At 39.7% G+C, this 17,302-nt stretch overlaps 1 protein-coding gene across 1 annotated transcript in view; it reads left to right on the top strand.

Moving 5' to 3' along the window:
- The first annotated feature begins 1,567 nt into the window (after positions 1–1,567).
- Positions 1,568–17,302, top strand: part of ABCB7 (ATP binding cassette subfamily B member 7) — a 101,974-nt gene continuing 86,239 nt past the window's right edge. The window contains exon 1 of the mRNA XM_074205422.1: positions 1,568–1,755. Coding sequence (XP_074061523.1) covers positions 1,582–1,755 — 174 coding nt within the window. The 5' untranslated portion in view covers positions 1,568–1,581. The remainder of the gene's footprint in view (positions 1,756–17,302) is intronic.

The raw sequence follows: 17,302 nt of genomic DNA, 5'->3' as shown, positions 1-17,302 counted from the left end.
GTCCTTAAGATGCTCTTCAAAAGCTGAGGATAATGACCAAACAGATGCTTAATGACTTGACTATGGCTGATTTCAAGTTTTGTTATGACTACTTGTGTGACCTTGTATAATGTATTCCCTCTTCACTGCTGCATTCTATAATTATTTTAGAATCCTTCTTTGCCAGCTTAGGTTCTCAGGTTTTAACTTGTCTGGGAGGCCTTCTCAGTTATTTCCACTTCCAGTTTTCATTTGTGTCCTTCTTTAGGGAATACTAACTCCTCATATTTCTTTTTTTTTTCTTGTTTAGGTTTTAGCAAGGCAATGGGGTTAATGGCTTGCCCAAGGCCACGTAATTGGGTAATTTTGAAGTGTGTGAGGCCAGATTTGATCTCAGGTCCTCCTGACTCCAGGGCCACTGCTCTATCCAGTGTACCACCTAGTTGCCCCCAACTTCTCCAATTTCTAAGGACCGTCATTGATCCCTCCCTTGTCATTGTTTTCTTCTAATTTATATTTGCTTATTTGTATACGTGGAATAGCTCTCCTTTCCCAGTGGAATGTAATGTTCTAGAAGGCAGAGAGAGCTGTAGCTTTTTGGTCTTTGCATCTCCCACCTTACATCAATGTCTGTTGAACTGTAAGTTGCAAGCTTCACAGAGCATAGATTTTGATGTGGAAGAGGAGCCTAGGAAATCATGTAATCCGAGCTCATTTGTTTTCTCCATCTGAACTTGTTTCACTGCTCTGTAAGAGAACCACCTGTAGCACCCTAAGCACGGGGTACAAGACAGTTTCTGGTTTTGAACCTTACAACCATGCAAGGAGGTGGGTGCTATCTTTTTCTCCCCTTTGCAAATCGGGAAACTGTAGCTTAGAGAGGTCTTTCAGTAGCCCAGGGTCGGAGAGCTGAGTATGTAAGAGGGGGACAGAAGGCCAGGTCTTCCACTGCAGCCCCCAGCCCCCACCATAGTGTAGAAGGAGAAGGCTACCTATTTTCCAGTGAAGGCGACAACTGGATTTGGAGCTGCTGTGTGGTCTCAGAGGTTCTGCATGATCAGGAGAGCTGGGCTCAAAGCGGGTAGCTTCACCCCCTTCCCCATTCTGCCGCATGAGCCCAAGTGTCTTAGGGATCAAAGATGGACCCATGGACGGTCCGTGTAGGTGCCCACCCGCCTAGTTGCTCATTCGGCTTCTCCCTTTGGGGGCAGGGATGGCTTCCTTGCCCAGCACGCAGTAAGCGCCCCATACATGCAGCCTGGCAGGCCCTGCGGGTGGGAGAAGAGATAGAGCTCTGCGGCCCTGGGGAGGCAGGGGGCGATAAGAGTGGGGGAGGGGCAGGGGGGCCCCCGGGCCAGCAAAGGGCGCCAAGCGCGGGCTGGGGGTGCTGGGGCTGTAGGGGAAAGGCCGCCCCCGCCCCCTACCCAGAGGGCGCTGCTTCTGCCCCGGAGCGGCTAGGCCTGGGCGCGGGGCCCGGAGAGGGCCCAGCGGGGGACCACGCCGAGGTACCCAAGTGAGGGAGGATGGAAGGGGGCGGGACCCGGAGCTCCCTCCGTCACAGTCCCAGAGTTCTTAGCGAGGCGCCTGTCCTCCCGGCTCAAGATGGCGCGCTTGGTGCTGTGGCCTCCGACGGTGGCTGTCGCCTTTCAGAGGCAGCGGCTATCGGCCGCGCTGCTTCGGCCCCGGGGCTGCGGCCTGAGCCCCGGCTTTAGGGGGAGCCCTCCGCTGCCCCCCGGCGGCCCTGCCACGGGCTGGGGCCGCCGCCGGACCTACCAGGTGAGGCGCCCCACACACATGGCGGGGAGGGGGCTTCCGAGGGCGGGGGGCGGCCTGTCCCGAATGCGGGGCTCCCCGGGGGCGCAGGTATGAGGAGCCGAGGCGGCTTTGCCGCCCAGATCCCTCTCTGCCCAGCCCAGCGCCCTGTCACTGCTGCACGGCCCCCGCCGTCCCGATGGACTTTGGGGGGACGCACTGCTGCATGTGGGCCGATCCGAGGGGCGAAGTGCCCGCTGCTTCCGGATGTACCGCGGTGACGGCGGGGGGGGCTTGCAATCGCCGGCAGAGGAGCGTCCGACGGCGCGGGCACCGGCATTGGCAGCGTTCCCTCGGGGAGACCCCCCGAGCCCTCCGGCCCCGGCCTCCCCCCACTCCGTGTCCGAGTGGCCGCGGCGGTCCCGAGGCGCGAGCTGCCGGGCCCCGGGCGGCTGAGAGGAGCGAGCCGCGGCGGGAGGGCGAGCACTTTCCTCCTAGCGATAAGCGGGCCAAGTTGCTACACGAATGTATCCAGCCGAGGAGCGCTGAGGACTTGGGCGTGCTCCGGCCTCCCAACTCCGCCTGGGCCGCCCTTATCTCCCCAGGCTGTCCTCTCCCCTTGGCGCTGTCACACTCAGCCCTCCACTTATCAGCCCTTTGGAAGCTGGCCTCCAAGCCGCTACTCTCCGACTACTTACAATTGCAACATTGACCTCTTTTTCTTTTCCTCTTGGTATAAAATGTTCATACTTAGAAAACTCAGCTCGATTTCCCTGCCCTTTGCCCTTTCCCTCCCACAACGCTATCCCTTAGAGGTTTTTCCCTTTCCATTTTCTTTTCTCCATCGTAGGCAAAGGTTGTTCTCAGCATTCATCCATTTGCAACTTTATGATTTCCACATTTTTCTACCACACCCTCCTTTCCCTTCCCCCTTCCCTCTTCCCCATGGGAACAACCAATCTCATCAAAGTTGTGCAGCTACAGCCATGTTTACTATTTCCACGTTAGTCTTCTTGAGAAAGGCCAATCCGATGTTACAGGGGAAAGCCATGAGAAAGAAAGAAAAAACACCAAAGAAAATTTTAAAAGTGGACGTACTCTGACTTGGCCCTGTATTCACACCCCAATGCGCGTTTGTTTTTGAGGGGGTTGTTTTTGTTTTTTCTTTCTGAATGTGAATGTCATTTTTCCGTAACAGGTCCCTCAGGATTGTCTTTGATCCCTGAACTGTTGGGAGGAACTTCAATCATAGTTGATCCTTCTCACAGTGTTGCTCTGAATGAGTTCAATGTTCTCCTGTTTGTTCTTGCTTCACTCAGCATGAGTTCATGCAAGTCTTTCCAGACTTTCCTAAAGTCAGGCTACTCATGATTTCTTTTTTATTTTTACAAAGCAATGGGGTTAAGTGACCTGCCCAAGGTCACACAGCTAGGTCATTTTTAAGTGTCTGACATTCGATTTGAACTCAGGTTCTCATGACTCCAGGGCTAGTGCTATATTCACTGCTCCACCTAGGAGGCCCCCCCCTCATGATTTCTCACTAAACAACAGTACTCCTTAACATTCATCTACCTTAACTTCTTTAGCCATTGTCCAATAGAAAAGCATTCTCCCCAATTTCCAATTCTTTTTTCAGTATAAAAGAATTGCTATAAATATTTTTGTACTTGTGGGTCCTTTCCCGTTCTTTAATGATCTCTTTGGAATATACACTTAGAAGCGGTATTGCTGGATCAAAAGATACACACAGTTTGATTGCCCTTGGACGTAGTTCCAAACTGATCCCCAGAAAAGTTGGATCTGTACTCACTTCTATCAGTGCAATAGTGTCCCAGTTTTCCCACCTTGTCTGCAACACTGATCATCTTCCTTTTTTATCATTTTAGTCAATCTAATAGGTTTGAGGTGGTACCTCTGGTTCTTTTAATTTGCATTTTTCTTATCGGTAATGATTTGGAACATTTTAAATATGACTATAGATATCTTTAATTTCTTCATTTGAAAACTGCCTGTACCTATCCTTTGACCATTTATCAGTTGGAGAATGACTTGTCTTATAATTTAAATCACTTCTCTATATCTTTTACAAATGAATCTTTTATCAGAAACACTGTGTAAATTGTTTCCCAAGTATCTATATTCTTTCTAATCTTTTGTTGCATTGGTTTCATTTGCGCACAAACTTTAATTGATGTAGTTTGAAATCATGCATATAAACATCTCCCTTCTTCCTAGGTCCAATAGATACACTACCTCTTGTTCTCTTAATTAGTTTATGGAATTGCCCTTTTGTCTAAATTCTATCTCCATTTCAAGTTACTTTCGTTTAGGGTGTGAGATGTTACATCTATGCCTAGTTTTTGCCCTACTATTTTCCACTTTTCCCAGTTGTGTTTTTTTTTTTTATCAAATAGAGAGTTCTTATCTCAGAACCTGGAGTCTTTGGGTTTATCAAACTGTAAATTACTACTAGGCATTTACTTCTGTTTCTTTTGTGTCTCTTCCTAATTTATTCAGTCCTTTGGAACTCTAATTTCTTTGTTGCTGTTGATGTTGTTATTTTTGCAACACAATGGAGTTAAATAACTTGCCCAAGTTCCCACAAGCTAGGTAATTAAATGTCTGCTGTCCCATTTGTATTCAAGCCCTGCTGAGTCCAGGGCCTGTGCTCTACGACCTCTGTGCCACCTAGCTACCTCCATACTCTTACTTTCAAAGATCAACATTGACCCCTTTTTTTAAATAAATTTTTTTCATACTTTAAAAAAACTATATTTCCTCATCATTTGCCTCCTCTCCTTTCCCAGACTTGCATGAACTGATGGCAAGTTAAATGAGCAGAACCAGAAGCACATTTTCTGCGTCTCTGTGTGTGTTTGATGATGATGATGGACTTGCTCATTTCAGCAGTACAATAAGACAATTCTGAGAGACTTGTGATGGAAAATACCATCTATATCCAGAGAAGTAACTATGTATGGAGTTTAAATTCAGATAAAAACTTACTATCTTCAGTTTTTAAAAGTTGTTTAGTGTATTATGTTTATTTTCCCTTTTTGACTTTATTCTTTCACAGAGTTATTAATATGGATATATTGGATGTGAAACTCTAAAGTTCCTCTCCTTTCCCTCCCAGAGGGCTATCCCTTATAAAGATTTTTTTTAAAAGGGGAAAAAATCAGCAAAACTTAAGTATCATACAAAAAGAGTGACATTTTTTATATTCCCCATTAGTGAACTCTCCTCTCTGGCTCCAGGATAAACTGATCACTTGATCACCAAGAATGACTCAGGTTTAGACACTGTACACCTTCTCAATTGAACCTCAACTTCCTTTCTCTGATTGGACGGCTGGAGGGTAGAGCACTGAACTGCTCCCAAAGCCTTCTTTTGTAGAGCCAACCTCTGTAACTCCATTCTTTATTGTCAGTCCTGGGGGTCCAGTACTCCCTGGAGCTCCCTCTCCTTTTTATTTTTTATTTTTGACTCGAGGCAGTTAAGATTAAGTGATTGGCCCAGGGCCATGAGCTAGTAAGTATCAAATGCCTGAGGTTACATTTGAACTCGGGTCCTCTTGACTCCAGTACAAGTTACTTTAACTGTCCCATCCACATCACCACCTAGCCACCTGGTTTTACCATTTCAACCTATTTTTTTACGTGTTGCCTTTCCGCATTAGATTGTCAGCTCTCTGGGCCAAGACTTTTTTTTTTTCATTTGTAACTCCAGTGCTTAGCACAGTGCCTGCCACATAAAGTCCTGCTTCATAAATCTTTATTGAATCGAATCTTTAGAACCAAGTTTAGTCATTGTACTTTTGTTGCATTCACTTTTTTTTAGGATTTTTTTTTCCAAGGCAATGGGGTTAAGTGGCTTGCCCAAGGCCACACAGCTAAGTTATTATTAAGTGTCTGAGGCTGGATTTGAACTCAGGTCCTCCTGACTCCAGGGCCAGTGCTCTATCCACCGCGCCACCTAGCTGCCCCTGTTGCATTCACTTTTTATTGTACTATTGTCCACAATGACTTCTTAAGTGCTAAATTCAATGTCCTTTCTATCTTTGAACTAGTGGATGTATTTCTAGCTCTTGACAATATTGACTGTTCCTTGTGGACACTGTCACCCTACCATTTCTGGTTGGACTCCTGTGAGAGTCCTCTCTCGGGTGTCCCACTACCATCTGACTTCCTGCTACTCCCTAAGTGTGATCAACTCTTTCCTTAGAATTCTGTTTACAAGTTGAAGCAGAGGGCTTTCTTATCTATATACCCTAACCCTTCTTCCTGTGAAGAGTTCAAGCCCTGCATCATTAGCTGTCTGCTTGACACCTTCATTTGGATGTTCTGCCAACATCTGAACCCAACAAAAATGAACTTTATTTACTCCCACATTTGGCCCTCTTCATGTTTCTATCGATGGCAATGCCATCCTCCAGCATGCAGAGTAATCTTTTTCCTTATAATTAGTTCCCACTTTCTTTCCATTTTACTTCCCTTATCTCGCCATTTACATTCCCACTACTCTGATTCAAGCTTTTCTCACTTCTCACTAGGTCTATTATGTTATTAGCCTTTTAATTGTCCTTCTTTCTTCTAATCTCTCTTCTTATTCCTAAAAGACAGATCTTATGAAATCTTTTTTCCTGCTCAGAAAACTTCACTGATTCTTACAGAAAATAACTATTTTTGAAGTAAATTGCAAACTCAAAAAAGTCAGAATTCCAGAAATGGAAGAGACCTCAGCAACCACATCCAACCTAAAAGAATCTCTAATACCTTCAGCATACTTCAAGTGTTTATCCATTGACTTCCAGTTAGGGAAACCCACAACTAGAGAGAATATATAGGCACTTAAGTATAATATATATTATAATTTGAGACTTTCCTCAAAATCAATTTGCACTTTATTTTTCCCATCTTGTTTTACATTTCAACACTCCAAACCAATAGGACACCTACCTCAAAATCAGCATTTCATCTCTTGCTATACATTTGAATAAGCTATTTGCGTTGATTCAAATAAATTAACAGCGTGTTCACTGAACTGGTTTTTGCCAAACTAATGTGAACCAGCTGAATCCTACCACTGGCTATTCCCTATCCCTTGAATATATTCTTCCTTCATCTGTACCTGCCAAAATCCTTCCCCCCATGGAGGCTTTGCTCAGTTACTATGCCACGAAGTCTTCCCTGATTTCTCCATCTTAAAAGAGTTCTGTCCCACCTAAAATTTTCCCAGAATTCTCTCTATCTATAGCATCTTATTTTGTATCATATTTGCTCATATGTTGTTTCCTATGCCTGGAATAGACTCCCTCATCTCTGCCTCTCAGAATGCTTATCTCTCTTCAAGATTTGTCTCAGGTACTTGTGAAGTCTTTTCTGATCCATCCCAATCATTTTTCCTGTTCTATTATGGTTTGTGAATTATCCTCTCCTTCAGTGCTAACCCCTGCCCTCCCCCAATTGAACATTTCATTTATGATTTTTTTTTATCTCCGGTATTTAGCATTGTTCCCTGTACATAGTAGAGAATTTTAGTTGAAGAATTAGATTGATTTTTTTTAATTCTATCAAAATGAGCAATCAACATTTAGATTGTGATTGGAAAAGAAAGTGGTTCTGGTCATGTTGCAATAGGGATGACAAAGGGATAGCCAGAATGCCCCACTGGTAACCACAAAATGCAGAAAGAGAAAGGTTTCTTCACCTTTTTTGGATTGTGGGAAATCTGATGAAACTTATGGGTCCTTTCTTAAAATCCATCAAGTAAAATTCACAGGATTGCAAATGAAAGAAATTATACTATGAAATACAGTTATCAGAATATTAAGAAATCTAATTTCTGAACTCCAGGCTAAGAACTGCTGCCCTAGAAGAAGACTTGAACTCATACTCATTGGATCACTCCTCTTTGGAAACATAGCTAAAAATGTCATGTGAAAAGTCATGGGTAGGCTACCATGAGATCACAGAGTCACTGATCTGGTGAAAGTTAGACATTTCACTTAATATGTGTTTGAATTGTATAATTGATATTAAATTGCTTGCCTTTCTAAGGAGTAGGGAAGGGCAAGTTGAAGGGAGAGAATATGGAATTCAAAATTTAGAAAGGAATATTAAAATTTTTTACACATAAATAAGGAAACCGAATTGAATAAAACTTTTGAAAATAATACATATTTAAAAAGAGGGGGCAGCTAGGTAGCACAGTGGATAGAGTGCCAATCCTGGAGTCAGAAGGACCTGAGTTCAAATCCAGCCTCAGACACTTAATTATCTAGCTGTGTGACTTTGGGCAAGCCACTTAACCCCACTGCCTTGCAAATAATGATGATGATGATGATGATGATGATGATGATGATATATATATATATATATACACTTAAAAAGAAAAGGAAGCTGCATATATTACAATATAAATATAAATGTATGATCCTTTCCTGTTCTATGTATATTAGAAATGTCCCTTGTATTTGGGGTGCCCTGGGGCCTTTGTTCTGATCTGAGAATATAGGCATTTTCCCTTTCTTATGGGGCTTACAGTCTAATTGAGCAAACGAAACATGGGGTCACTGGCTTACTTAGAGTCAGATATCTTTAGGATCAGAAAAAATCTTAGAGATTATTTAGTTCAAGAGATTAGGAGATAGAAGAAGCCAATGAAGTGACTTGTCCAGGACCTTGTTCATAGAATTTAAAATGGAAGGAAACTTAGTTTGTTTCTTGTTAAGGTAGATGAAACTGAGACCTAAAAAGGTTAAGTGACTTGACTAGTTCCCATAGATAGGGGAGCAGAGTTGCAACCCAGGTCTTCTCACTCTAAATTCAAGACTCAAGCCTTTATGAAACACTTTGGGACACTCAACTTTCTTAAAGTTTGAAGGTTGAAACCCAGGTATTATAATTTTAATCAAGAATGTAGAAATCATGGTATGGATATATATTTTTACATTATGATCTTATTATTGAGGAAGTTGGTGAATCAAAAAGTTTTAAAACTACTATTCAAACAACAAGCAAATCCATAGTTTTGATTCATGCAGAAGGATGAATAGCATCATTAATACTTTGACTTTGCTCTTAAGTTAAGGAGGACTTTGCCTGTGATTCTGAATTTCGAATAAAAGTAGTTCCCTACATCTGTGAAATGGCAGTTTTAGGACCTTACATTTTCTGTCTCCCATGTCTAGCACCATGCCCTAACACATTCCAGGTGCTTAATAAATGATTGTTGGATTGAAATTACAGGTGGGCCATAGTCCCACAACCTGGGTTCAAATCTCTGCTCAGCAACCATGTGGTCAAAGTCACTTCACCTCTCTGGACTTGTTTATTCATCTGTAAAATGAAGAGGTTGGACTCCATGATCTCTAAGGCCCTGGTCTCTTCAAAATTTTTATCTATGAACCTATAAAAAATCATCCTTTCTTCTTTGGAGAACTATCTATTGGTTGTTATTATTCAGAATAAACTCCCCAGGGCCTTGTTATGTATGCATCTACAAATTTTTATTTTTCCTCGACTATCCTTGTTCTAGATTTCTTTTGATTTTGACATTGCATAACAGTCATTTATTTTACTTATAATTTAATCTTATTTGGGAGTTACTTTAGTCACATCAACACATTTACAGATTATCTCACAAGGTGACTTTAAAACGTTTTTATTCCCAAATTTGGGAGGAAATCCAGTATTCCTGACTCTCCTTGAATAGTGGTACACAAAGTGATCTTACTAACCTATCATTCAGGTAGGATTCAATTCAGAAAACATTTGTTAAGTATATATTGTGTGCTCAGAGTGTAAATAGATACACAAATAAACAAGGATTCTTGTCCTTAAGGAGCAGGGGTGAGAATGTCCACAGGTAACATTATATATTTACATCTCATTTAATAGAAAATAAGAATGATAAATGCATGACAGCCCATGAGACAGGTCTCCTAGTCATGCTTTCTGGGCCTTTTATTTTATTTCCCACTCAAACCTAGTAGAGTACTCTAGATAAAAAAGATCTAGAGTAACTGAACTGCATTCTCCAAAACCAGATGTATTAATATCTTTTGTTTTTACATCTCCCAGATTTCCCCTTGTATCCCTTTTATCTTTCCCAGAGAGTCATCTGTTATGAGAATTAAAACAAGTTCAGTAAAATCAATAGTACTTTGGAAAAAAAATGACATATGCAGTGATTTACCCTGGTGGACCCAGATCTTTGCAAGAGAATGTTGGGGAGGTGTCATTCAGTTTTGATCCTTTTGTGGTTGTGGGTCTTTATTAAGTGTCTGAGGCCGGATTTGAACTCAGGTACTCCTGATTCCAGGGCCAGTGCTCTATTCACTGTGCCACCCAGCTGCCCTGGCATATCATTTCTTACAGCACAGTAATATTCCATTACATTCATGTAAAAAAGTGTTTAATTTTCCCCAAATAATGGACATCTGCTTTGCTTCCACAAAAAGTGCCATTATAAATATCTTAGTGTATATGGAGTCTTTCATTTGCCAATGACCTCTTTGTGGTAAATGCCTAGCAGTGGAATCTTTGGATTGAAGTATTTTGATGTTTTAGTTCTTTCTAAATATACTTCCAAATTGTTTCCCAGAAGGGTTGAACCAGTTGACAGCTCTACCAACAATGCATTATTATACCTATCTTCCCGATCCTTAGAAAATTGATTAGTCCTGTCTTTATCACATTTGCCAGTTTGCTGGGTGTGGGTTGAAACCTCAGAGTTGTTTTTTGTCAAAGAAGGTAATTTGTAAAGTGCTTGGGACATAGTAGGTGCTAGTAAATGTTGGCCATTATTTTTGGAGCGTTCAATTTCATTTTACAGAACTCTAGTCACTTTACATTTACAGAAAAACTCTGAGATTTGTTTAAAATCTAACTATCAAAAGCTTGCTAATAAATGGAAATTTTTCAAGAGGAATATTTGATTTTTTAAGGTCAATAATTTTTTTAGTGTTTCATCCAGGATGATTTTTAATTGCTAATGATTGCTAGTCCAGTGCTCTTTCCACTAGATTAGTCTCTGTTTACAGTGAATCATGATCTTGAAAGGTACATTTTAAAAATTGGATTTATTTTTATCAACATTTAAATTATAGGTTTATGAAAATTGTATTACCAAATCCAATCTAACAAGCATTTCTTTTTATTTTTAAAAGATTTATAAATACTTTATTCAAAAGAGTATTCCCAGGTGCATAAAGAGAAGTTGCACGTTAATAAGGTTAAAAAAAGAAAGACTCAGCCTGTACATACTGCTGTACATTCAATATAAGCTTGTTTAAAAATTATATATTTGTTCAGTAAATACCACCCAAGACAAAGGTCAAAATTAAAGCAATAATTCAACAACCACTGAAACCAACAGGGGACAGGGAGTAAGGTGTTGTGGCCATGTAGTCACACCAGATATTAGACAGGAGTGTTGCTCACTAGGATGCACTTCAGGTTGAAAGCTTAGAGATTTAATGTGCCAATAGTCCCACTGTAGCTTGCAGTTGAATCCTATGACTCCATGCTGTATTCTTAGAAATGTCAAAGCAACATTTCCCTTAGGGTTATCCTTGGACCCTTCCCATGCTAGCTGAAGAGGACAGTGAATGAAGACAGTACTCCAGGCTCAATTTTTCCTCATTGTATGAAGTATAATGTGTAGTTACCATAACTTTTGATCTGGCAGAGAACTGGATTCTGGATACATTACAGCAATGTCTTAGAAATTCCTTTCTTCTTAGGACAAAAATGAACTGGTTTCAGGTTTCATCCTTTCCCTACCACCCCTCTCCCTCTCTTGTTTAATCTCATCATGAGGCAGGCATATTGGTGTGATACAGCTCATTAGTTTACACTATCTGTTCTGGGATCTGCTGCAGAAAAGAGACTTTTTTCCTTGTCATTACCAATTTAATACTAGTATATTCATTCTTCTTTGACAGTCTGTTCAAATAGCTATATGTTTTTGTCTTTTTCAATGAGACAGTTGAGATACCATTCTTACCATTTCCTATCCTTAAGTCTGAGGAGTAGAAGGCTACTCATCACGGGCCATGCACTCAAACTGGTTAACACTATAGGATTCTTTTTGTGCAACCTGCAAGACTATTGGGGCAGGGATTCACATTCACCTATTGGACTTTTTCAACCACAGAGCCACAGTCAGTGACAAGTGCAATAAACTTATTCAGTGCAGTAGCACTGAAGATGAGAGCAGGAGTACCATTTCCAAGGTGGTCATTGTGAGGAGTATGGACTCTGAAGACTGAAACTCCAACAAACTTTTAATATATACTTACTTGTTCAAGATTGTTAAGCTATACACAGACAATGAAAATCATTTCCTGCCTAAATTAGAACGATTTGTTGCAGCAACTGAAATGAGAGTTCTTTTATTTTAAGAACTTTATTTTTTTTTTTTGCAAGGCAATGGGGTAAAGTGACTTGTCCATGGTCACACAGCTAGGTAATTATTAAGTATCTGACGCTGGATTTGAATTTGGGTCCTTCTGACTCCAGGGTCAGTACTCTATCCACTGCGCCACCTAGCTGCCCCAATTTTTTGCTTTTTCAAATGATGTTTATTACCTTACCAAGTTCTGTGGTATAGCATTAAAAGTGTAAATTAATTTTAGTAGAATTGTCATTTTTATTGTACTGACATGGCCCTAACCCTTAGCACTGACTATTCCCCCAACTATTTAGGTTCTTTATTTCTTTAAAGAGCACTTTGTAATTGAATCTATCCAAGTCTTTTGTGAATTTTGGGAAGTTGATTCCCAGATAGTTTATGTCTTTTGTAGTTATTTGGAATGAGATTTTCCAGGTATTGCTTTTTGCATTTTGTAATTATCCAATAGAAATGCTGCTGATTTTTGAGGCTTTATTTTTGTAGCCTGCAGCTTTGCTGAAGCTATTATCTCAATATATTTGTTGATTCCCAAGAATTTTCTAAGTATACCATCAAATCATCAGCAACTAAGGATAGTTTTATCTCCTCTTTACCTACCTTTATACCTTTAATTTCTTCTTTCTTATTGCTCTTGTTAGCACTTCCAGAATTCTATCAAATAATAGTGGGAAGAATGACTAACTTTGCTTTAATTAGTTTATTGGAAAAGATTCTAGTATATTCCTACTCTTCATGTTGCATGCTTTTGATTTTAGATGGATGGTTTTTATATTATGAAAAGGTCCCTCTATACCTTGTAGGCTTTTTAGTATTAAAGAATTTTGTACTTTATGTTTTTTGCATGTTTTGATTTTTAATATGATTAATTATATTGATTCTTTTCCTAATGTTGAACCATTTTTGAATCCCTGACATAAATCCCACTTGATCATAATGAATGATTTCTTGAATAAAACATTGTAGTTTGACTTTTCCCTTTTTTTGTATAGGGAGAGGCCCAGCTCTGACATGTGCTAGACATGTTGTTTTGAGGGTTCAGGATGGTGACTGGTCAAGAGTAAAGTATTATTCATCACCACTACTTCCAGGTTTATGCTTGGGGAATCTGTAAACTAAATAATAGATTTAGGCAATACGAGTATGGGAATGGACTGTTTCCCAATTTTTGCAAGGCTAGTTATAGGAAAAATGTTTAAGTTCTTATGATTGATACCAGATGTTATGGGGCAAAGAGGGAGAGACAATGGTTGATTTTAGAGGTCAAAGAACAATTCAGAGAACCTATAGGATATGTGACAATTATTTGACCAGAGCCAAGAGAATCTTTTGGAGTATTCTCAGGCAGCTGGGTGCCATAGTGGATAGAATATTGGACCTGGGGTCAGTAAGACTCATCTTCCTAAACTTAAATCTGACTTTAGATATCAGGTCTAGAACACCTATTAGTTGTATGTCCTTGGACAAGTCACTTCACCCTGTTTGCCTCAGTTTCCTCATCTGCAAAATGAGCTGGAGAAGGAAATGGTAAATCACTCTAGAGTCTTTCCCAAGAAAACCCCAAATGGAATCATGTAGACTTGGATGCAGATGAATGAAAGAACAAGTGTTTTACAAACTTTCAAGTGCTATATAAATGCTAACAATTAGCTGCTATTATTCTTTTAAGTGAGGAATCAAAAGCCTTATAGAGATGTTTGTGGCTTTTTTTTTCCCCCTTGGAATTCTGGAATAGCATTTGAAATGGTAACTCAAGATTCCTTGGGTGAAGGGGGAATAGACTTAAAATGCACAAATATCTTGTCGCAGGGATAAAGGCCTTACTTATTAATATAATTATGTATAAATACTTGATAGCAATCAGCATTGATTCACTTACATTCTTTCAAGTGAGGAAGAATAGGACTTGCAAATAAAAAGGAACTGGTACTGGTTTGCAGAGACCAGACATTATGAAAATGCAATTAAAGTTTTGTTGACTACCAGACTGACCTTAAGGAGCTTATTTATATCATATACTCTCTTCATAGCATCTTTACTGTAATTCAAGAAATCTTTGATAACTTATTTGGTAGTCAGTTTAAAATTTCTTTAGGAGAAATTAAGGAAAGCCTCCAGCATGTTTAGTGGGCTTCATTTGCTGAGGCATGGGCAGGGAGAGCCATCTCCTATCATTTGTAGGAATATCTCAATTGATAAGATTGCAGTCATTTGAGTTTAAACTTCTTTCATTTACTTGTGATTTGCAATCAATCTTTTTGTCTTCTGAAGTAAGGATTCTATCACTATTCTGGGTTTTATAGGATGTTCCCACTTAAGTACCTTACTTTTAAAAATTGTTACATTCCATTTGGCTGCATTTTATAGAATTATAAAATGCCAGAGTTGAAAGAGACCCCAATTAGGGATCATCTGGTCTTATACTGTCATTTTCCAGGTAAGGAAAATGAAACAGGGAGGTCAAATGAATCACCCAAGTCAGTAGTTAGTGACAGCTGGAAGTCTAATTGAGACCCTCTGACTCCAAATCCATTGATGATTAATTAGGTTGTTTTTAAGAACTTTAAAAATAAACTTTATTTTGATTTTGAATTTTTGTTTTTAATATCAGAATCTCTTCCTAAAATAGCCCCACCTCCAGATTGAACCTTCCCACATATACCTTCAAAAAAATTAGCCAAAAAACCCAGGACAAAGTGTCTGAGTCTGTCAATATTTTTAGCGCTTAATGAATGTTATTTCATTTGGACCTCAAAACATCTCTGAGAAATCCATTGCTTTTGCCTCAGTCCTAGTTTCATCTCATCCATAGTGTTGATGTTCATTGTGTTTTTGTGGCCAGGGAGCGGAGCTTTAATTGGTTCAAGAGGGAGTTCTTTTCCACTAGCTGCTGATGGATGAAGGTTAAAAAGTATGATTTTCAGTCTTATCTTCACATTAGCTGAAGTAGAACAAGTCATAGTATATTGCAGAGAACAACATACTATGAGTTGCTTGAGTCCTAATTCTTCCATTTCCTAGCTATGTGACTGTTGAGAAAATCAGATTTTTCTCTCTGGATCTCAATTTCTTCATCTGTAAAATGTTGAATTTGAACTCTATAATCTTTAAGACCCCTTTCATTGCTATGATTCTATATCAAAACTGTGTAAGTGAAACCACCTGTTGTATTCATGATTATGAGGATGTGGGGTATCTGGAAGCCAGTGAGACTGTTGAGAAGACCAAAAGAAAATCGTGTTTATATCAGTTACATATTTTTTGAATTGAACCTATACTTTAGTTTAAATATACTTTAGTTTAAATCTTGGTAGCTTTTCAAGTTGGACCATCATATCTTTTTTTTTTAAGTTTTTGGAAGGCAAATGGGGTTAAGTGACTTGTCCAAGGGCACACAGCTAGGTGTGTCTGAGGCCAGATTTGAGCTCAGGTCGTCCTGACTCCAGGGCCAGTGCTCTATCCATTGCGCCACCTAGCCACCCCATCATATATTTTTCTTGTCAGCATGTGTTTCATTTTGGATGTTGGGCCATACCACAATCCCCCCCCCCCAGTGGGATAGTGTCATTGAATGTTACTTTTTAGTGTAATAGTCAAAGCATACAGTTTTCTTGTCTTAAAAACTTTAAATCACTTCATTAGTACTATGTCTTTTGAGGGGAAAATTAACCTATGATGATAGAATACCTTGAGGAATAAAATTAAAATTCAAGGTTTATAGTAATGCTGTGGCCACAGGTAGTACATGAGTTCTTCATCAGTACCTCTTTATGGAAAGAGAGACAGCTCTGTTCTCATGGTTAAATTCTCTTTGAGAAGTATGTGCTTTGTCGATTTTAATTTTTTTGCATATCTTTCCTCCTCTTACCTTGAAGATACCAGTGTTTTACTTGCTTTGTCATCTCATCTTATTTTGTGATTGGTCCATCTTTTCTGGTCATAGCTAGCCTTGATAATATGCTTCATACTTCTCTTGGCACATGAGATTTCAAACTAGAATGGACCTTAGACATCATCTAGTCCAGACTCTCTTGTCATCATAGTGCCATAGGTGAAGAGGGAGAAATGAACTTAGAAGTCATCTGGTTCAGTGCCCTCATTCTACAGATGTGGTAACTGAGGGTTAGAGGTTAAGCCATTTGTACAAAGTCATAAAGTAGTAAGTACCAATTGGGATTCAAACCCAGGCCCTCTGAATTCCTATGCAGTGAACTTTCTACTTCACTATGTTTGCTTTGTTTGATAAGATGAAGAAACATGATCAGAGAGGACCAAGTCCCACATGTTGGAATCCAGAAAGCTCAGCCTCCAAATTTTCAGTGCTATGTTCATTTATGCTAGGCTGATTTTCACTTTCTGAAAAGTCATTAATGAAGATAACTTGTGTACTAGAATTCATATTTAGAAACTAAACTGGGAAGGCAAATGAATCTAACCAATAAGAATTCCAAAGATGAACAAACAGAAAAATAGCTCTACCTAAAGAAAAAAAAATACATTAGTAGATAATTTCAAACATTAAAAAAACAAGCTTGTATTACATGTGAATCAGCCAGCAATAGCGATCTGCTCTATAGCAAGCTCAGTATCAGAAATATGAGGTTTTAAATCTCTGCCTAACTTCAAAACCTTTGGGTCTATTTTTTTAAAATTCAGGTATTTTTTTTTTAGGTTTTTGCAAGGCAAATGAGGTTAAAGTGGCTTGCCCAAGGCCACACAGCTAGGTAATTATTAAGTGTCTGAGACCAGATTTGAACCCAGGTACTCCTGACTCCAAGGCTGGTGCTTTATCCACTACGCCACCTAGCCGCCCCTCTACACCACCTAGTTTCCCCTAAATTCAGGTACTCTTAATCCAGTCTAACTCAGTCCCTAAATAGACTTGTCAAAATGCATAAAACATAGTTGCTAGCACACACTGATTAAATTAAGAGGTGCTTAATTAAGAAGTATTGAACTCAAACCAAGGGAGGGGAGCTACAAAGATCTCAAGAATTTTGTTATTTTCATTTCTCAAATGAAAGGCTTTGTGCAATTTAGAAGATTAAAAAAAAAACCCAAGAAAACCAAATTGTGAAAGGCTCTAGGTTCTTTAAGCAATATGGAGGGGCGGGGATGGGGTGGGGTGGGGAGACATAGAAAAGGAGTAGAGTGG

Source organism: Macrotis lagotis, chromosome X, assembly GCF_037893015.1.
Source record: "Macrotis lagotis isolate mMagLag1 chromosome X, bilby.v1.9.chrom.fasta, whole genome shotgun sequence".
Lineage (NCBI taxonomy): Eukaryota > Metazoa > Chordata > Mammalia > Peramelemorphia > Peramelidae > Macrotis > Macrotis lagotis.
This window is presented reverse-complemented; position numbering and strand designations above follow the sequence as displayed.